Genomic DNA, 23549 nt, shown 5'->3' with positions numbered 1-23549 from the left:
TATGTATATGCTTGCATATTGTTTAAAAACATAAATAGATGACTATTACTGATAAATAGACTGTCTTTTTTTTTACTACATAAACAATATTACATATACACACACATAATTTTTAAATTTGTTCAAATTTATAAAATAAACTCTTAGCAATAAAACTGTTGGGTCAAAGATGATGAGCATTACAATTCTGACACCTATTTCAAACTGTCCTACAAAAACAGTGTGCCAATTTACAGCTCTACTAACAGTATGAATACTCAAAATTTAACTTCTACTAAACTCAGAGTGTAAATTCATTAAGTGTTGATGAATAAATTACTGGCACTCCCAATTTCTACATGTTAAGAAGTACCCTGAGGGACTTCATGATATTATGAACAAAAACATCTTGGAAAGATCACTGAATAAGAAGCTAGAAAACAGGGGCAATTCTGTTACCACAGAATTAACTAGGGCCGATGGTGTATTTCTGCACTCTCTTCCGTGCCTCCCCCCAAAGCAAAGCAATATCCAACTAAGGCAAATGAACCCTGAGGCATGACCAACCTCCAGGTCTTCTAGTTTCCCTTTATTGCTTAAACCATGGCTATGTCTTATTACTTTTTTTTTTTAAACAAAAAGTCTTAACTGATATACCAGATGCCTTGGGTAAATTCTATAAACCTCAATTTTTTTCATTGGTAAAATGAACCTCATTTGGAGTTTAAAGGCTTAGGTGTTAATTCTGGCTTTGATCTCTTCTTAGTTGTATTGTTTTGAGCGAGACATTTTACCTTTCTAAGGCTTCATTTATTCATGTGTAAAATGGAGATACATGTGAAGAATATGTGTTTATATGGTATGTCACACAACAGGCACTAAAATGAGAATTGTTATCATTGTTACTATTACTCATTAAAAAGTATAATTTTTAAAACATGACAGATTTTAAAGTTCCAAATTGGTGTCTAATGTTCAATAGAGTTTTTAAAAACTTCTCTCCAAATTTAAACAGTTTTGTCAACAATAACTGCTCACACATTCTCAGCATTTAGATCAAAGACAAAAGGAGAAGGGGCAGCAGAGGATGAGATGGTTAGATAGTATCACTGACTCAATGGACACGAGTTTGAGCAAACTCTGGGAAATAGCGAAGGACAGAAAAGCCTGGTGTGCTGCAGTCCCTGAGGTCATAGAGAATCTGACACGAGTTAGCAACAACAACAAATACATGTGTTTATGCATGTATTAAGCAACTGGTAACCATCAAGGGACAGGTTTGACTATCTATGAGGTAGGAGGGATCATTAACCCACTCTGCAGATGGAGAAACAGAAGCAGGGAGTAGTTAAGTGATTTTCTCAGGGCTGTGATACAGACACAAGTAGCATGACCACAGAACCCATTCCTCTCTTAACCACTTTTACTGTAACCTGTTTTTGTACTGGATAGAGCTATATATACTTTAAACATATATATATATACACACACACACTAACTATACACAAACACACACACAGTCTTCAACCTCCAAATTACATATCTTTATTCTTGAGCAGGCCTTTCCCCATTCTCACTCCCGTGAGACTAAAGATAAGTCAAAATATTTGGAAATAGATCTTCATATACAACTGTGTGAAGGACTAAGACAAACATGTTGAAAGTACAAAGGTTATAAAAAAACAGTAATAGGGAAATGTTACTCTGTTATGTTTTATTTGATAAAACAAACAGAAAGATTATCTTTCAATATTCTCTTAACTTGTTAGAAGGTTAAGACTTGTTAAAGGTCTGGAAAACACACCCATGGTTAATGAATGTGGGATTCTCTAGACCAGGGGTCCCCAACCTCCGAGATCTATGGCCCAATGATCTGAGGTAGAGCTGATGTAATAATAATAGAAATAAAGTGCACAATCAATATAATGCATTTGAATCATCCCGAAACCAACTCCCTCAACCTGGTCTCTGGGAAAATGGTCTTCCATGAAACCAGTGCCAAAGAGGTTGTGGACCGCTGCTCTAGACCCTCACAGGCCACTCATACCACATGTGCCATCAAGTTCTGATAAACAGGTAAATCAGATCATATTTCCCATTCCAGCTCTGCTAAAAATCCTACAGAGTAGGCTCCCTACCCTGATCATAAAAAACTCTGGCTTCTGCCCATGTCTTCAACTATTTGATACACCCCTCCCCTCTGACTTATTCTGCTGAGGTCACACTGCCTTCTCTCTAATTCTTCAACTCACCAGCACTGATTTCTGCTTTAGGATTTTTGTTCTGGTTGTTCCCTCTGCCTGGAAGGCTCTGACCCCAGACCTTCCCATGACTGGCTTCTTTTTGTTATTCAGCATGTGTGGATGCTAAGTACCTTCTGTCATGTCTGACTCTTTGAGACCATGTGGACTGTAGCCAGGCTCCTCTGTCATGGGATTCTCCAGGCAAGAATACTGGAGTGGGTTGCCATGCCCTCCTCCAGAGGATCTTCCAGACCCAGATATTGAACATGGGGCTCCTACACTGCAGGCACATTCTTTATCACTGAGCCTCAGTTCAAACATCTTCTCTGATTCTCCCCAATCACTCCATAGAGAGAAACCTACCTCTGCCCCAGTCTTTCTCGCTCCCTTTTCCTACTTTATTACGCTTACAGTACTTGCTATCTAAAATTATTTATTTATTGGTTATACGTTTATTATAGCTCCCTCACAACTGGAATATAAACATCTTCGAAGGCAGGGGCTTCAATTGTATTTTCCTGCACTCGGTTTACTGTATCTAGAGCAGTGCCTGATACAGTAGGTCCTAAACAAATATTTGTTTAATGATAAGTAAGGAGCACAGAAAAACGAGTAAATCCCTTGATGGTAGCAGAGACAGGGGACTAAATATTAGATAAAGTCAGAAAGAAAACAGAAAAAGGTAACTATTCTGGCCCTACTAATTCAGTTTGGTTATAATAAGAATATAAGCAAGATAAGGTAGCTGGAAGTTTAAATGAATGGAAACGGATAAATTAGTAAGTCTAGCCCTAATGGCCATATTCAATTAATGTATTTTGCTAAGAACAATTCTCTGAAAAAAAAAAAAAGAAGAACAATTCTCTGGAGGACATTCCCTTATGGTCAGCTAATCTTTTTCCATTCAATGTTCTTTTTACTTATTTATACCAAAATATAATTAGGAAAGGAAAGATAACTGATGAGTAATCTACTAAATAATCTTTTTAATTTAAATTCCGAAGTAATTTCATTCTGGGTTAAACCAGAAGATTTTTATCACCTAATTCACTTGGCAGAAAATTTGCCACAGCAAAGTTTTCACGGCATCCTCTTTCAGGAGATAGACTTCTTTTGTTCGGATATTTTAAAATGCATCTTCAAACTTTAAACTCTTAGGGCTTTGAAAATCTCTTCAGTGAATAAAACAAAATTATCTGAGAGGATACTTACCTTTCAAGCACCATAATATTAAACCTGAATAGTTCACACATGTAATTAACCAAGGATACTTACTGCTGCTTCCCTCTACCACCTCTCTGTTTTCAGGCATGTTGTTGGCTTTGTTGTTATATGTACTTATCTTTTGGGTTACCTAAAGGTTGTCTATTTAAGCTGAAGTTCAAACTGGAGTAGTCAAATGGGACAGGAAAGTGGTATCTCTAAAATCTTGGGCAATATAGCTAAGTTCTATAAGGAAACAATTGTTCTTGCTATTTCTTCCCATCTGTGTGGTAAAATCAAGCATATCACTTGGCAGCCATCAGATTTGGTTATTTGCATTTTCAGTAATCAATAATACCTTAAACTGTAAGAAAAAGGGGAAATTTCTAAGCATTGAAATTTTTATTCAAGACCAATTACATATAATTTTCCTATTTTTAGATAACAGAAGGAATAAGTATTTTAGTAAAATGCTATTAAGCTATTTTATTGATTTTTACCTAATCCAAGAATCAAAACAGACTTTGAGTCAGTCATTTGAAGATGCCTAAAACAAAAATAAATAATATAAGAGCATAACTTATGCTCTGCAGGTCTACAGAATAAATACTATCATTTTAATGAAAATTATAAACACTGTAATACAAGTTTTATTCAAAATAGATGGAAGAGTCTGAAAATCTCATTTCCCCCCCATCATTTTATTTTCTTTTGAACTGTTGTTTGATAATCAACTCTATTGTCTAACTCAATGCCAGACACATAGGAGGAAGTCAATACATCCTTTGGGAATGACTTCATTTCTTGCCTCCATACACTCATAATCCATTCAATGCCAGTCAACTTACTGATACTGGATATAAACTAATAACATTAAAAGAAATCTAACAAAATGACCCAGGAATACATACTTTTGCACTTAAGTATCATTTAACATATTAAATCTTCTTTCCTGAAAAATCTTTAAGAGATAAAAGTTCACTTAATAAAGACACAGTTTGATACCTAACAACTTGATCTGACTGTACCATACATACTGCGAGATCATGTTAAAGTCAATCCACAACCTATACTATAGTGAATATTTTAAGAAGTTGGAGAGGTAAACATGGAGAGTACCATGGAGAGGTTAACATCTAAATCAGCAGTTAAAAATAGGTATGAAAAATACAAATCAAGATTTCAAACAAAAAATAAGTATCCTTACTGAACTATGAAACTTTCATTATTCTAAAATTACAATATCTCCATCTGGTAATCTGACATGAACAAGCTGATAAATGCAATCAGAACAACAGTATATTCTCGCAAAACCAGAAATTTCCTGAAAGCCTGGAAAAATATGTCCACAACAGATGGATCATTTAGAAAATAAATACATCAATCTGTCAAAAGGAGCACTAGTCTAATTTCCTAAATGAAAATCAGTGGGAGCTCTACTTTCCAAGAGTCTGTGACATTAGAAAGGCCAAAGAGGAAAAACCCAGAGATGCACATAAACAGATTTGCTATGAGCTAGAGTGCATACTGTCAGGTTTCCTGTCAAACATACTCAATGTAGGTAAAGTCCTTACCAGTTAACTTCTTCACAGGTTGGAGCCGAACACTGATAGACTGATGTGTGAGTAAGGGGGAGGATGGAAGAGAGCGAGACATGCCCTCCATAATCCGAATGTGCTGCATACCTTCACTCACGGGAAGTGGTGGGACGGCGTAGTCTGGCTCAAAAGCACAGTCGCTTTCTGTGGAGATGCCACCTGTGAAACAGGAGAAGACAGGACAAAAGAGCTGGTGAGAAGAGGTTCATCTCCTAAAATTTTTCTCTATTAAAACTGACCTTTCTGGATGACTCAGCATGGTGTATACTGATACTGATTCTTCACTCTGAAAAGACAAAAAAGGTATTCGCAACACATTCGTTCATTTCTCCATTACTGGGTACTTACTTTGAGGTCTAGCACTAAGAAACTGAACAAGAATAAGATAGGATTCCTCCTTGTAAGGGTTCACTGTTTCATGAGCAACGCAGTCATATAAACAATAATTACAGGGGACTTCCCTGGCAGTCGAGTGGTTGGGACTTCACCTCCAATGCAGGGGTGGGGTGCAGGTTCAATCCCTGGTTAAGGAGCTGGGGGTCTCACATGCCTCGTGGCCAAAAAAACAGAACATAAAACAGAAGCAATATTATGACAAATTCAACGGGGACTTTGAAAATGGTCCACATCAAAAAAAAAATCTTTAAAAAATAATAATTGTAGTACAACACAACAAGTGTTATAATTAGAACATCAATCTTCAATTGTCCCTGATAAGACCAGCATGAAAGAAGATATTCACCTGCTTGACAATGTAATCTGTGTAATTCCTGGTAGGATCATTGTAACTATTTCTTATTCTCTTTCTCCAAGAATGTACATGAAAATAGAAGTGGGTAAGACTAACATTATATGGTGATTTTTGAATCTGCTCAAACATTTAAAAAAAGAGTAAATGATATGTTGTTTACTTCCACGGATATGCTGTTGGCTTCTACTTCTGGTAATGGCAGATTACATGCTTCAGACCAATTTGCCCTAAGAAAACTACAACTGTATATGTTTTTAAAATCTTCCTAAAGGCACTGGAGAGTTAACAGCATGATGAAGAATTACAAGACGACTGAGACCTGTATGTGGGGTCACTTTTCATTTTGTGGCATCTGAAAGGCTAAGAAGTCATTGACAGTTTTACAGAGCTGGGAGGACAAGCTGGGAGAACCAAGTTTCTAAGAGGGACTTTGTTTGGAACCCCAAAGGGCTACACTCTAGGAGTGAGTATAAACCAAAACTAGACTGGCCTTGACAGGACTGAAGTTCAGCTCCAAATGTGTACCACAAAATTTAATCAAGGCAATCTCAGATTGCCTGCGCCTGCCAGAAACAAACATAAATCTTCTCAGAGGAAGATAACATCATCATTGGTCTCAGATTATTTCCACCATTTTCATATATAATATCTGACCCTTAACTAACAATAACAAAGAAACATAACATGAAAAAAGCAAGTCAGAAAGACTATCCAAAATAAACAGTCTCAGAGGGAACACAGAACAATAAGGAACAGAATTTAAAGTAGTATGCTTAACGCCAAACAGATTAAAATACTTAGGAATGTATTTAACCAAGGTGAAAGATCTGTACATTGAGAACTATAAGCTACTGATGAAGAAACTGAAGACATAAATAAATGGAAAGATTTCCTGTGTTAATAGACTGTAATAATCATTAAAATGTTCTTATTACCCAAACTAATCTACACATCCAATGTAATCTCTATAAAAATTCCAATGACATTTTTTCACAGAAATAGAAAAGAAAAACAATCCTAAAATTCCTTCACAATCTTTCACAAAAGCTCTAAACAGCTAATGTAATCAAGTAATCTTGAGCCAGAAGAACAAAGCTGACACTTCCTCATTTCAAATTATATTACAAAGCAGTAGTAAAACAGTTTGGTACTAGCATAAAAACAGACACATAGATCAGTGCAAGAGAACAGAGAATCTAGAAATAAATCCATGCATATGTGGTCAACTAATCTTTGACAGGGAACCAAGAATACACAATGGGGAAAGGACCGTCTCTTCAATAAACAGTATTGGAAAAAATGCATAATCATATGCAAAAAGTGAAACTGGATCCTTGTCTGACCCCACATACAAAAATCAACGGAAAATGGGTTAAAGACAAACGTAAGCCCTGAAATTATAAAGTTCTTAGAAGAAAACCTTGGAGGAAAAATCCATGAAATTCATCTTGAAAATGATTTTGTTTTGGATTTGACATCAAAAGTACAACCAATAAAAACAAGTGAAACTATATCAAACTAAAAAGTTTCTACACAGCAAAGGAAAGCATCAACAAAATGAAAAAGCAACCTACAGAATGGGAGAAAATATTTGCAAACCATATATCTGATAAGGGGTTAATACTAAAAATATGTAAGGTACCCATACTCAATAACAAAAACAAAACCTAACTAAAAATGGGCAAAGGATGTGAATAAATATTTTCCAAAGAATAAATACAAAGAGCCAACAGGCACATGAAAAAGCAATCAACATCAACAATCATCAATCACAAAAATCAAAATCACAATGAGATACCACCTCATACCTGTTAGGACAGTTATTATCAAAATGTCAAAAGATAACAAGTATTGGCAATGATGTAGAGAAAAAGGAACCCCTATACATTGTTGGTGGGAATATAAATTGGTACAACCATTATGAAAAACAGTAATGGAGAGTCCTCAAAAATTAAAAATAGACCTATCATATGATCCAACTAACCTACTTCTGAGTATACACCAAAAGGAAAATAATCACTATCTCCAAGAGATCTCTGCACTCCCATGTTCATTGCAGCATTATTCAAAGGAGCCACAATATAGAAACAACTTCAGTGTCTGCCGATGGATGGATGAAGAAAATGCGATTTTACACACACACACACACACTCTCTCTCTCTCTCCAAGGAATACTATTCAGCCTTAAAAAAAAAAGGACTCCTTTCACTTGTAACAACAGAGAACCTGGGGGACATTATGCTAATAACCAGACACAGAAAGAAATATCTCCACATAATCTCACTTATATGTGGAATCTAAAAAAATAAGGTCAAAATCATAGTAGCAGAAAGGAGAATGGTGGTTACCAGGGGCTAGGGGGTAGAGGCAAAAGGGAGATGTTGGTCAAAGGGTAAAAACTTTCAGTTATTAGATGAGTAAGTTCTGGAGACCTAATGTACACCATGACTACAGCAAATAATAATATATTGTATACTTAAAATATGCTAAGAGAGTAGCTCTCAAATATTCTCACACATACATACAAAAAGGGTCAACATGTGAGGTGATGGATATCTTAATCAGCTTGACTGTGGCAATCATTTCACAATGTACGTATTCATTAAACATCATGTTGCGCACCTTAAATATATACAATTTTTATTTGTCTATCATATCTCAATAAAACTGAGGGGAAATTTTTTTAAAAAACAAGCACACGGTATTACATGCAATATCACTTCACACTCAGTGTGATGCTGTTAAAACAACAACAGGGAAGTGTTGGTAAGGATGTGGAAAAACTAGAACCTTCATACACTGCTGGTGGGAATATGAGACATTATAGCTGCTGTCTAAAACATTTTTGCAGTTCCTCAAAAAGTTAGTCACAGAATTACCATCTAATCCAGTCCAACCCCCTTCTAAGTGTATACCCAAAGGCAACGAAACAGGTTTTCAAGGAAAAACCAGGGCATTCACAGCAGCATTATTCAAAATAGCCCAAAACTGAAATAACTCAAACATCATTAGCTGGTGAATCAATAAAGAAAATGTGACATATTATGACGAAATATTATTCAGCAATAAAAATAATGAAGGCTTGATTCATGCTACAACACAGATAAAACTTTGAAAACAGTATACTAAGTGAAAGAAGCCAGACTAAAAAATGCTATGTGTTGTATGATTCCATTTATATGAAATATTCAGAAAAAGCAAATCCAGACAGAAAGGAGATTAGGTTTCCAAGAACGACTACAGGAATGGGGACTGAATGCTTAACAGGTACAGGTTTCCTTCTGGGGTGATGGATTATATAGCAGTGATGTTTGCACAACACTGTAAATGCACTAAAGTCCACTGAATTGTACACAATAAAATGGTTACAATTGTCTCAATTAAAAATATTACATGTCTTCTGTATTTACTCAAACCAAAAGTCTAGTAATCATTCATTTCTTTCCATCACATCCCTTTGCAACAAATGCAATAGCTATTCTGCAGATTATCAGTCTCAAATAGAATTCAAATCTGTCATGTTCTCTTCACTTCTTCTATTATTACCATAGTCCAGATCCCTCTTATCTTTCCCCAAAACTTCTGTTGGTAGAAATCTAGGACTTATTCCTTATCTTTGGATTTCAGAACTTTTACCAGAATAGGTCTTAACTTTTTATTTCTCATTAGTCACTAGGTCCTTCCTTTAGCTATGTTGACTAATTCTTCTCTTCCAATGGTTCTTTTCTCTTTCTCTCTGGAGCTGTGATCAGATGAATACTATATCTCCTAGACCTATTTGTCAAGTCTCTTTCTTAACAGATTTCTAATCTGGGGGCTTTCAGTCTCATGTCTAGACTGATTTATAAGGAATTATAGTATTTTACTATAATTTATATGGAATTATAGTATTTTACTGTAATTTATATGGAATTATAGTATTTTACACTTCCCAGGTGGCACAATGGTAAAGAATCTGCCTGCCAATGCAGGAGATGCAGGTTCGATCCCTGGGTCAGAAAGATCCCCTGGAGCAGGAAATGGCAGCCCACTCCAGTATTCTTGCCTGGAAAATTCCATGGACGAGGGAGCCTGGCGGGCTACAGTCCATGGGGCCACAAAGAGACACGACTGAGCACGTGCACTTGCACGTAGTATTTTACATGTTTACAAACAAAGAGGTATATCATCAGGGTAATAGTTCCCTAGTTAAAGAAAAATCGCAATTAGGTTTTTTAAAAATATATATGTATCTAGAAGAATGCACTGGATTTAGTGAAATACTTCTTTTCACTTGAAATTTTCCAATGTTAAATCTTGGCTGATAATTTTAGACTCTAATAATACTCCTTAAGGAATAATACTGCAATTAGTCCAGTATGGATGTCCTAGTTTACTTTTCTGCTTAAAAATATTTTTCCTCTATCTTCTCTGCCCTATAAATTGTGCTTGAACTCATTGTAGCTATAGAGAAAAAACTATAAAAATATGTTTCAGCGAATACGTGGGGCATGCTCTTCCCATGGAAGATCATAGGGCTGCAGGAGACCAAGTTAAATCAGAAGAGTGTATTTAAGACCTCTGTTCACTAACACTTTACTGGCCCAAGTAAGTCCAAGTTAAGACATCAATGGAGCATGGAAATACACTTGGCCCATTTCAGTGGGAACCACGAAAAAGCTACACAGTAAAAGGAATGGATGAACAATTTTATAACCAGTAAGGAAGTAAAAAAATTGAAATCCAATTTACCAAGCATGTAAGACGGTACCTGGGGCTTCCCAGGTGCTGTAGTGGTAAAGAACCCACCTGCCAATGCAGGAGATGGAAGAGACATGGGTTCTATCCCTGGGTTGGGAAGATCCCCTGGAAAAGGGCATGGCAACCCACTCCATTATTCTTTCCTGGAGATTCCCATGGACAGAAGAGCCTCGCGGGCTATAGTCCATAGGATCACAAACAGTGAGACATGACTGAAGCGACCTGGTATGCATGCAAGATAGTATCTACTGGCACCCCAAACTATTCAACCTTCATTTTCTATCTTTCTTTTTCCTACCACTCACTTTGTCCTGCTTCAGAGTAAAAATTACTAAAATAATGTGATAGAGATATGGGCAGAGAAAATAAACTGCTAATATCACCGAAAAAAATTCAATTATGCTAGGTACCTGGTAATTAAGCATTCAAAAGTTGCACTGAGAAAGCACAAGGATACCAAGTATATGGACACTAAAGTAATGTTAGGAGCAATTATGATTCAATAAAAATTTCAGTCTTCACTAAGTCTTATATTCAGTGCAGATGATTAGGAAATATTAAATTTCAAGTTATTAAAGAAATTCTTTAGCCAAAGGCCATACCTGTTCTACAGAACTGCCTTAAGTTTTCAAGTTGCATAAATGACCACAAATAAAACTTATAAATCAAAAGCCTTTAGCATGATAACTCATTAATGAATTATCATGCTAAAGGCTTTTGATATAATTTGTGAATTTTCCAGTTTATATGTTATTAAAAGCTTATTCTTAAAAAGTACTCAGAGAAACAAAACACAGCACAGTGATAAACTTAAAACCAATGGGCTTTTACATATTTCATAAACAAAGGAATTTTGCCTAAAATTATTCCAAACATCCTTTTAACTTATATCACTCCATTACTCAGTAATAGTCTCATAACAAGTCCATATATCAAGCAGGAAACAGGCCAAGAGAAGAGTAATAACTAGCACAGGGTCATGTATCAGATAGCATGACTGCCTAGGTAAAAAATTTTGAGAAATCTACAAAAAAAAAAAAGCCACTAGGGAAAAAGAAAAAAAAAAAAAAGGTGAGTTAGGCAAACTCAAAGGTTACAGAGTCCATATACAAGAAGCAGGTGTCTTTCTATATTCCAGCAATGAATATGTGGAAAATAAAAAAAATTAAACCAGTAACATTAAAACAGCACCGTTAAAAACATGAAATTAGGAATAAATCTAACAAAATATGTACAATATTTGTATGCTAAAAACTACGAAACACTGATGAAAGAAACTGATGACCTAAATGAAGAGATATACTATGTTCCTGGATCAGAAGATTTTTTGATGCTAAGTGTCAAACTAATCTATAGATTTAAAGTAATCCTAATGAAAATCCAGTGGGCAATTATTTTTGTAGAAATCAAAAAGCTGATTTTAAATTTTTACGTAAAAATAAAGGGACTAGGATAGACTAATTCTGAACAATAAAATCAATGTTTGGACTCTCGCAGTACCTAACTTCAAGACTAATGTAAAGTTACTGCAATCTAGACAGCAGGTGGTATTGGCAAAAGAATGGACACAAAATCAATGGAACACAATAACTCAGAGGCACTGGCAAAGTTCACAGTCCAGGGGCATAAGCTCGCCAAAATCACAGGACAAAAGATGCTGCCCCCCCTACTCCCACATTAAAATTACATTATTATTTACTGCAGTTAATTTTATCCAGTATACTATGTTCACCTTTCAGCAGAAACTTACAAGGCACACTTAAATAAAAACAAATAAACAAACACAACAACCCAGCACAAGGAGACAGTGCATGCACCAGACCAGCCTCAGATACGGCAAGGATGGTGAAGTCATGAAACTGTGGATTTAAAAACGAAACACTTAGGTATAATTCTAACAAAATATACAGAAGATCTAGGAGGAAGACTACAAAACCTCTTGATGAAAGAAGTCGCAGAAGATCTAAACAAACGGCAAGAAACTCCACGCTCATGAATGCACAGGACAAAACTATAAAAATGTCAATTCTTCTCAAACTAATAGACTTACTTCTGCTGCTAAGTCGCTTCAGTCGTATTCGACTCTGTGCGACCCCATAGACGGCAGCCCACCAGGCTCCCCCGTCCCTGGGATTCTCCAGGCAAGAACACTGGAGTGGGTTGCCATTTCCTTCTCCAATGCAGGAAAGTGAAAAGTGAAAGGAAGTCGCTCAGTCGTGTCCAACTCTTAGCTACCCCATGGACTGCAGCCTTCCAGGCTCCTCCGTCCATGGGATTTTCCAGGCAAGAGTACTGGAGTGGGGTGCCATTGCCTTCTCCAAGACTTACTACAAACCCAATTAAATCTCAGTAATTTATTTTGTTGACCTTGACTCTATCATTGATGTGGAGAGGCAAAAGACCCAGAATAGCCAACCTGATATTTGAAGGAGAAGAACAAAGATGGAGGACCAATACTACTGAACTTCAAGACGCCCTACAAAGCTACGGTAATGAAGACAGTGTAGTACTGACGAAAGAAGAGACAAGGAAATCAATGCAACACAACAGAAAGCCCAGACAGACCCACGTAAATACCACCAAAGGAGCAAAGGCAACACAACGGAGAAAAGAGAAGTCTTTTCAACAAATGATCTTTAGACAACTGGACATCCATAATCCAAATAATAAATTTAGACACAGATCTTACATCCTTCACAAAAAATTAACTGAAAATGGATCACAGAGTTAAATGTAATGGGCAAAAGTGTAAAACTCCAGGAATATCACATGGAAAAATCTAGATAACCTTGAGTATGGTGATGAGATTTCAGAAACAGTCCCAAAGGCATGATCCTGAAAGAAATAATGGATGATCTAGACTTTATTAAAATTTAAAATGTCTGCTCTGTGAAAGACACTGCTAAGAAAATGAGAACCCAAGCTTCATATTTAAAAATTTAAAAATATCCTAAGTATACAAACTCAATGACAAGAAAAAAAAATTAAAACATGGGCAAAAGACCTGAACAGACACCTCACTATAGAAGCAAATCAGCAATATGAAGAAGATATTCAACACCATATGTCATTAGAGAATTATAAATTAAAACAACACAAGACACCACTGCACACTTATTAGAACGGCCAAAATCCAAAGCACTGACAACACCAAATGCTGGTGAGGATGTGAAGCAACAGGATCTCTCATTCACTGCTGGTGGGAACGAAAAAACGGTACAGCTACTTTGGAAGACAACTTGGCAGTTTCTTACAAAACTAAACATACTCTCACCTTTCAATCCAGCAGCCATGCTCCTTGTTACCCACTGAACTGAAAACTCATTTCAGTGAACTGAAATCGACACAAAAACCTGCACATGGATATTAATGGCAGCTTTATTAACAACTGTCAAAATGTGGAAGCAACCAAGATGCCCTTTCAGTAGGTAAATGGATAGACACACTAGGACATCCAAACAACTGATATTATTCAGCATTAAAAAAAAAAAATGAGCTAACAAGTCATGCGATGTCATGGAGGAACCTTAAATGTATATTACCAAGTGAAAGAAGCCAATCGGAAAAGGGTACATACTGTATGATTCCAACTGTATGACATTCTGAAACAGGCAAAACTATGAAACAGTAAAAAGATCAGTGGTTCCCAGGGACTGTGGAGAGGGAAAGATATTAGAATACATTCTTAGATAAACATGTTTAGGCTATACATAATTTTAATGTGCATTTCTTGCTTTATTATTATTATTTTTTTGCTAATGACTGATTACTTGCTGTTTATATTTATTTTAGACTATAGAAATTATGTTAGTATAGAGGATTTTTAGGGAAGTCTTCCTATATGATACTGTAATAGTGGATATATATCATTATATATTTGTCAAACTCCATAGAATGTATAGTATCAAGAGTGAACCATAATGTAAACTATGAACTTTGGGTGATAATGATGTGTCAATGCAGGTTCACCTATTGTAACAAATGTACCACTCTGGTAGGGGAGGCTATGGGTGTGTGGGTGCAAGAGGCAAACAGAAACTCTGTATTTTCCACTCAATTCTGCTGTGAAAGTGAAACTACTCTAAAATATAAAACTAGTAAAAATAAATACACAAACAAAAACCAAACAAAAAGAATACATCAAGTGAAAGTCACTCAGTCATGGCCGACTCTGTGACCCCATGCACTATACAGTCCGTGGAATTCTCCAGGCCAGAATACTGGAGTGGGTAGCCTTTCCCTTCTCCAGGGGGTCTTCCCAACCTAGGATCGAACTCAGGTCTCCCGCATTGCAGGCGGATTCTTTACCAGCTGAGTGACCAGGGAAGCCCAAGAATACTGGAGTGGGTAGCCTATCCCTTCTCCAAGGGATCTTCCCCACCAAGGAATTGAACCAGGGTCTCCTGCATTGCAGGCAGATTCTTTACCAACTGAGCTATCAGGGAAGCTATCTGAAGGCTATGAAAATAAACAGTTGCAGGTAGATTCAGAAAGGAGCACAGAATATGAAGTCCCACTGAAGTTGTGTGAGTTTACCATGTTTTTTCTCAGGAATTGCCTGGCCTGGACTCAAAGACAGCCCCAAATTCAGAAGTGTTCATGAGATTAAGGAAAGACTCTAAGAAAATCCCTCCCTTTCTCATGAGGAAAATGAAAGGGGGCAACATGTTGGTGTGAGAGACTGGGGGAAATCCCTCTTTCCTCCCTTCTCTTCTCTTCTGGTATCCAAACAATTCTACAGCAGTAGCAGCAAAGAGATGTTCATGGTGACTGGGCAAGTACCTAGAACTCTGGGAGAAGTGAGCTCTTTTTCATGACCCCAAGAATTATAATCCCAAGAATGTGAGGCAAATTCTCATTGTTTTTTAAATCTCTCTGCTTATCACTTGACCTGGATACAGACACAGTCTCAGGAACTGAACAATGGAATGGAATTAGCCAGAGGGCTAAAGGAGAGTCTGAGGACTGGAAAATGTTGGTAACACTGGGGTATGGAGGCATAACAAGCAAACAATCCCATCAAGTTGTATATGAACTTCTGGGCTCACTTCTGAGTTCCGTGTGCATGGTGTGACCCTAAACAGCCTTACCACAGGCTTTGAGAACAGAACAATAAGATGTACTTACTACCATTCTGGTCCCAGAATGGACATTGAATCACATGAAATACTCAGAAAACTGAACAGACATTGGAACCACAGGCCCAGAATGCAGGTAGGAATGTGTGCCTGAATATAATCCGGTCAACTAGCCACTGACACTGACACACACACACACACACACACACACACACACACACAAAACATTCTCCTTAGAACTTAAATAAAACCTAGGGTCACATATCATAATACTCAAAACATCCAGGATATAATCTAAAATCATATGGCATACAAAGAAACACAAACGTCTCAACATGAGAAAGAAAAGTCAATAGACAGATGTTATTCCCAAGATTACACATACTCGAATTAAATACCAAAGACCTTAAAGCAACTATTACAACAATGCTTCAAAATGTAAAGGCAAACATTCTTGAATGAACAGAAAGACAGAAAGTCTCAAAATCTGATGTGTATTTCATGCATACAACACATCTCCTTTTAGACCAGACACATTTCAAATACTCAACAGCTATATGTGGCCAATGACTACTGTACTGAAGTTCAGTTAGTTTCCAGAGTATAACATAAAAAGTATGATCCAATCACTAAACACTGGAAGGAGCGAAGGATGATGACTTTTATTACATCCCCATTCAACTCATCCACACGGCCTGTGCAGAAGATAGACACATCTTGGAGAATGACAGTGAATTTTTGTAACTTATTCAGGTCGTGAATACCACTGCTGCTGCTGCTTTAGGTATGATTTTATTCCTAAAGAAAGTCAACATACTCCTGGCACAAGGTTTGCAGTTATAGACCTGAGAATGAGATCATCATAAACAGTAAGCATTCAGCTATAAGGCCAGCTATACATTTTCACTGTGCTTACCTACTAATTCTCCTGCTCTTAGTAATAATCTAATCCACAGGGACCTTAACTGCCTTTCTATTCTATAAGGGTACCATGCTGGTCTACTACTTTGATAATTTCATGCTGATAAGACTTGGTGAACAAGAGGCAGCAACTGATCTAAACACTTTGATAAAACACATGCGTGCATGCCAGAGGGCGGGAAATAAACTCCACAGAAATGCACAGGTCTTCCACACTGGTAAACTTTCCCTGAGCCCTACGGTTTTGAGAAATTCAAGACATCCCTTCCAAGGTGAAGAAGGTGCTGCACCTACTTTGTTTTAATACTGAGAAAGAGGCACAATGCCCAAGAAACCTCTTTGGAATTTTGAAGCAATCTGTACCTCCTTTGGGTACGCAACTATGAACCATTTACCAAGACTGTTTGATGTGAGGAGGCTCACAACAGTTGAGGGCTCTGCAACACTTATGGGCTGCTGTAACAGCTGCTTTGCCACTTGGGTTATATAACCCAAGTGCCTGATGTATCAGTGCTAGTTAGGGATTCTTCAAGATTACTGCACAACTTTAGGTGAACTCTGGGCAGATCTCTAGAATTTTATGAAAAAGCTATGCCATCCTGTGCAAATAACTATTACCGTTTTGTGAAAAACAGCTTTTGGCTTACCACAGGGCCATAGAATAAACGCTTGCTCAGAAGTGAGAAATACATTTAAGGGACTAGATTTGATATACAAAGTACCTGATGAACTATGGACGGAGGTTTGTGACATTGTACAGGAGGCAGGGATCAAGACCATCCCCAAGAAAAAGAAATGCAAAAAGGCAAAATGCCTGTCTGAGGAGGCCTTACAAATAGCTGTGAAAAGAAGAGAAGCAAAAAGCAAAGGAGAAAAGAAAAGATATACCCATTTGAATGCAGAGTTCCAAAGAATAGCAAGCAGAGATAAAAAAGCCTTCTTCAGTGATCAGTGCAAATAGAGGAAAACAATAGAATGGGAAGGACTAGAGATCTCCAAGAAAATCAGAGATACCAAGGGAACATTTCATGCAAAGATGGGCTCAATAAATGACACAAATGGTACAGACCTAACAGAAGCAGAAGATATTAAGAAGAGGTGGCAAGAATACACAGAACTGTACAAAAAAGATCTTCATGACCCAGATAATCACAATGGTGTGATCACTCATCTAGAGCCAGACATCCTGGAATGTGAAGTCAAGTGGGCCCTAGGAAGCATTACTATGAACAAAGCTAGTGGAGGTGATGGAATTCTAGTTGACCTATTTCAAATCCTAAAAGATGATGCTGTGAAAGTGCTGTACTCAATATGTCAGCAAATTTGGAAAACTCAGCAGTGGCCACAGGACTGCAAAAGATCAGCTTTCATTCCAATCCCAAGGAAAGGCAATGCCAAAGAATGCTCAAACTACCACATAACTGCAGTCATCTCACACACTAGTATGGAGAAGGCAATGGCAACCCATTCCAGTACTGTTGCCTGGAAAATTCCATGGACGGAGAAGCCTGGTAGGCTGCAGTCCATGGGGTCGTGAAGAGTCAGACACAACTGAGTGATTTCACTTTCACTTTTCACTTTCATGCATTGAAGGAAATGGCAACCCACTCCAGTGTTCTTGCCTGGAGAATCCCAGGGACAGCTGAGCCTAGTGGGCTGTCATCTATGGGGTCGTACAGAGTCGGACATGACTGAAGTGACTTAGCAACAGCAGCAGCACATGCTAGTAAAGTAATGCTCAAAATTCTCCAAGCCAGGCTTCAGCAATATTTGAACCGTGAACTTCCAGATGTTCAAGCTGGATTTAGAAAAGGCAGAGGAACCAGAGATCAAATTGCCAACATCTGTTGGATCATCAGAAAAGCAAGAGATTTCCAGAAAAACATCTATTTCTGCTTTATTGACTATGTCAAAGCCTTTGACTGTGTGGATCACAATAAATTGTGGAAAATTCTGAAAGAGATGGGAATACCAGACCACCTGACCTGCCTCTTGAGAAACCTGTATGCAGGTCAGGAAGCAACAGTTAGAACTGGACATGGAACAACAGACTGGTTCCAAATAGGAAAAGGAGTACATCAAGGCTGTATATTGTCACCCTGCTTATTTAACTTATATACAGAGTACATCATGAGAAACACTGGGCTGGAGGAAGCACAAGCTGGAATCAAGATTGTCAGGAAAAATGTTAATAACTTCAGATACGCAAATGACACCACCCTTATGGCAGAAAGTGAAGAACAACTAAATAGCCTCTTGATGAAAGTGAAAGAGGAGAGTGAAAAAGTTGGCTTAAAGCTCCACATTCAGGAAACTAAGATCATGGCATCTGGTCCCATCACTTCATGAGAAATAGATGGGGAAACAGCGGCTGACTATTTTTCTGGGCTCCAAAATCAGTGCAGGTGGTGACTGCAGCCATGAAATTAAAAGACGCTTACTCCTTGGAAAGAAAATTATGACCAACTTAGACAGCATATTAAAAAGCAGAGACATTACTTTACCAACAAAAGTCCATCTCGTCAAGGCTATGGTTTTTCTAGTAGTCATGTAAGGAGTTGGACTATAAAGAAAGCTGAGCGCCAAAGAATTGATGCTTTTGAACTGTGGTTTTGGAGAAGACTGTTGAGAGTTCCTTGGACTGCAAGGAGATCCAACCAGTCCATCCTAAAGGAGATCAGTCCTGAGTGTTCATTGGAAGGACTGATGTTGAAGTTGAAACTCCAATACTTTGGCCACCTTATGCAAAGAACTGACTCATTTGAGAGGACCCTTTTGCTAGGAAAGATTGAAGGCAGGAGGAGAAGGGGATGACAGAGGATGAGATGGTTGGATGGCATCACCGACTCCACAGAGATGAGTTCGCGTAGATTCTGGGAGTTGGTGACGGACAGGGAGGCCTGGTGTGCTGCAGTCCATGGGGTCGCAAAGATTCAGACATGACTGATCGACTGAAATGACTGACTGACTGACATGGGCCACCATGTTACCATGTGACCTGGACAGCCCATCATGAACTAAGCTCTGTTGGATCAACAAAGCACTATGGTTGGGTGTGTATTGAAGTGAAGTGAAAGTCACTCAGTCACATTCGACTCTTTGTGACCCTATGGACTATACAGTCCATGTAATTCTCCAGGCCAGAATACTGGAGTAGGTAGCCATTCCCTTCTCCAGGGGATCTTCCCAACCCGGGGATCGAATTCAGGTCTCCCACATTGCAGGTGGATTCTTTACCAGCTGAGCCACAAGGGAAGCCATGAGTGTATACTGAAGTACTTCATTATCAAAAGGAAGAGTTGTACAGGAGACTGCGCTTGAGCAAATTCTGAATGCATAAATAATTTGCATAAGCAAGTGGCCCAGAAGCCCAAGGTTCCTAATTCTTGCTATAGTGCCTATTTTCTCTCCACCTGGACGCATTAATATTTTATCTCATGGAGAATTCTCTACAACAAACCTAAGGAAAAAAAAAAAAAAGTAAGCTGGTTGACTCATAGCTCTGCATGATAACATGCAGATAACAATAATACTACTGCACGATTCTGGGGTAGTCCTGAAGGACAGTGGTGAAGGGAACACCTTCCAGGGCAGAAGTTTGAACAGGGTATCTAGTCGTTCATTTTGCCTGGAAGGAGAGGTGACAGAGATACTGTTCTATACCAACTCCTGGATGGTGTTTAATGGTATGACTGGATATCCAGAGATTCAGAAGGAATAATTAGAGAACTGGTGACAAGGAATTCTGGAGATAAGGTATATGGACAGACCTCTTTGAAAGGGCACAGAGTATGAAAAAATTTATGTTCCCTGGGAATGCTTACCAAAGAGCAAACTCTACAGAGAAGGTGCTTAATAACCCTGGAAATAAGATGACCAGTTTGGAGGACTTGGCTAGTCTCTTTACCCAGCCATTCTATCTTTGTCCAATGGGCTTGTTAACAAAGAGGCCATGATAGCAGGAATGCAATTTATACATGGGTTCTGCAATATGGACTTCTGCTTACCAAGGCCAACCTGACTATAGCCACAGCTGAGTGTCCAACCCACCAAAAGTTCACACATGTACTGGGAAGAGGCAGGTGGATGCCTCCAATATGGTACCCTTCTCAGGATGGTCAGTCAGTTGTCTCGCTACTCATTTCTAGTCTCTAGAGACTTCCTCTTCCTTCATAGTAAATATATTATGAATTTAAAATAAATATTGTTTATAGTGTCAAGGTTTTCAGATTGTCTTAGCCTGCCCCCTTGTGGGAACCAACGCTTGAATTTTTCAGTAAAAATAAAACATTAAATCCAGCCTAGTCCTCAAACAAAACAAAGCACAAAGTGTATTTACTAGATAATAATTTTACCCTAGGCTTCACTAGTAGGTTCCCTCCTCATCCTTTGTTACTCAACTCTTCATGACTCTTCATTAAAATTCATGAAGTTTTTCAAAGAGGTTTTGTCATTTTTATCTCTTACCAGAAAAATCCAGATAAATTTTTAAATGAAAATATTTCTAAATGTCCAACATACCTTTTTCAACCTTTTTAGCCACTCTACTTTTATTCCTTTTCATCCATAAATATGTATAAGCAAGGAGTGACGTCTATAAGCCTTCTAGTGTTCACTAGGCCAATTACCATAATATTAAGTAGGATCCTTAGTATGTTCTGACACAAAATGTGCTTAGGGTTGCATATTCCAAGTGTGTAAGATATTGCTAAATAAATTATCATGAACCACTCTGAAAATCTGAACACTCATAGATGAGGAAATGGTGGAATAAATTATGAATTATTTAGTTAAAAAGGATTATACAGATTTTAAGAAATTAGAATTTAAGTATGTTCCTGGAGGGATGGCCATGCTATACTGTTAACTGAGGGAGAAGAAAACTAAAATTGCATTTTATATGTTTAAATATTCCAACTAACACAAATACACACACATCCATGCCTGTGCCAGTATGAATTTAGGGGAAAACATGGAAGGATGCAGACTGAATATAGTTAATACTAGTTACTTCCAGGGAGCCGAAGAGGAAGAAGCCCTAACATATCCTTTTTGTACGTCTACATTGTTTGGTAAAAATAATTTTTTTACTTAATATGATTACTATAACTCACATTAAAAATATGGTGTGATTGATATATATAAACACATTCTGACACATCCCGAGCACCCTAAGATAATAAGAAACTGGTAAGAGAATAAGAAACTGGTGACTAGAGGGCCAATTTCAAGGTTAATATTTTTGGAAGAAAGTGTTACAGAAGGAATATCAATAAGAAGTTAAATCTCAGAAGACACATACGACTAGAAATAGAGACACTTCAGCAGGCTTCCCTGGTGGCTCAGTGGTAATCTGCCCACGAGGCAGGAGACGCAGGTTCAGTCCCTGGGTTGGGAAGATCCCAGGAGGAGGGCACGGCAACCCACTCCAGTGTTCTTGCCTGGAGAATCCCATGGACATAGGAGCCTGGTGGGCTACAAGCCACAGGGTTGCAAAGAGTCAGTCACAACTGAAGCAACTTAGCACACATGGAGAGGTTTATCATTTAAGGTCGGATCTTTTCAAGTCTGTTGATCCAACCACCAACAAACAAATTTGTGTTTTAAATATCAGAATGAAAAGATTCTAAACACATGCTACCAATAAGGCTGATTTGAAACTTTCTATGTAGATTAGTGTAAAGTCTGAAATACTTTTCTACTGAAAATAATACACACTTCACAGCATTATTCTGAGAATTAAATGAGGATTAAATTAAATTAGAGAATTAAATGAGGATTCTGTGAAGACACCTAGTTCAGAGCTCGGCACATATGTGTTGTTAATTTTTTTCTTTATTCCTAAAGCAATCTATGTTGAAAGCAAAATAATTTTTATCAGAATGAGAAAGTACTAAAATAACAAAACAATCCTGTACATGAGTAATGCCACTATGCCAGTTACACTATTACACTGAGATGAAGAAATGATATACTGAATATTGAAATCATTTTCCTTACCATTCTATATAATACTATTGGTTTACTAAAGAAATCATTGTCACCAGACTAAAGAATAATTTGTATATGTTTCAAGTGCATGAGCATTTCACTTTAAAAAATTTTATATTTACAAGGAAAGACAAAGAACCAGGAGACAGCCTATTTGAAAATGTAGTATTATTATTACTATAGATACACCAATGTGTAATAATCAAATGAAACTGGCTACAAATAATGGGAATTACACAAACTCAAACACTGTACAATCTCCCAGTCTCCAGCATGAGTGATCTTAGGCATTATTATACTAATATACATCTTGCATACCAGAGTCTAATGCCTGCGTGATGCTATCTTTGCAGAAGTAAATCAAAACTGGGTTTCAACCATATCACAATGGCTCATATATCTATTCAGTATTTAGAACCAGTAAGTTCCGCTTATGTATAGATAATCTCTAATGAAAAATCATTTGATTCAGAAAATGGAGCTACTACAAAAACAAAAAAACAATTTTGATGAAGTAACCCATGATTCCTAAAATACAGAAACAGAATTCCTAGAACTGATAAGCTTCCTCCATCAGTTCGATGGCCTAAATGTGGATACTGGCACTGTGCTAGACGCTAAGATCTTACCATTAATGAACTTCTAGACTGCTAAGAAAAATAGAGCTCCAACAGACAAATAAGACCAAATATAGTAAATAACATAACCCAATAATATACAAAATGCTACAATGGAAAGCAGAAAATAACCACCCAATCTTAGAAGATTATACTAGGGTCACAATCCGTTTTACAGTCTTATTTTAAAAAGAGCCTCATTTCACAAATCAACAGACAGTTGACAGTCTGACAAACTACACACATCCAACAAATTTCTCACACTGCTGCTTTACTTCCTCAGCTACGTAAGTAACAGGTGAATATTGGATTCACATGTGTCCTGGATACATCCACATACTTTCCCATGCACGCTGACTGCTAGATACTCGTGCGTTCCTTCATTCGACAAATACTGAAAAAACTTTATGTGCAAGTGTTCTTTGTCA

The 23549-nt window shown here is 37.5% G+C and overlaps 1 protein-coding gene across 6 annotated transcripts in view; it reads right to left on the bottom strand.

The window, feature by feature from the left end:
• The window catches only part of TANC2 (tetratricopeptide repeat, ankyrin repeat and coiled-coil containing 2), a 359086-nt gene that overhangs the window by 219309 nt on the left and 116228 nt on the right, over positions 1-23549 (bottom strand). For 3 of the 6 annotated variants that reach the window (XM_070390029.1, XM_070390030.1, XM_070390031.1), the window contains exon 4: positions 5000-5182. In XM_070390029.1, coding sequence (XP_070246130.1) covers positions 5000-5182 — 183 coding nt within the window. The remainder of the gene's footprint in view (positions 1-4999; positions 5183-23549) is intronic. The other 3 variants (XM_070390032.1, XM_070390033.1, XM_070390034.1) reach the window with 1 other exon arrangement.

This window comes from Bos mutus, chromosome 19 (genome assembly GCF_027580195.1).
Source record: "Bos mutus isolate GX-2022 chromosome 19, NWIPB_WYAK_1.1, whole genome shotgun sequence".
Lineage (NCBI taxonomy): Eukaryota > Metazoa > Chordata > Mammalia > Artiodactyla > Bovidae > Bos > Bos mutus.
Note: the sequence above shows the minus strand (reverse complement) of the source record. Positions and strands in the feature narration are given on the sequence as shown.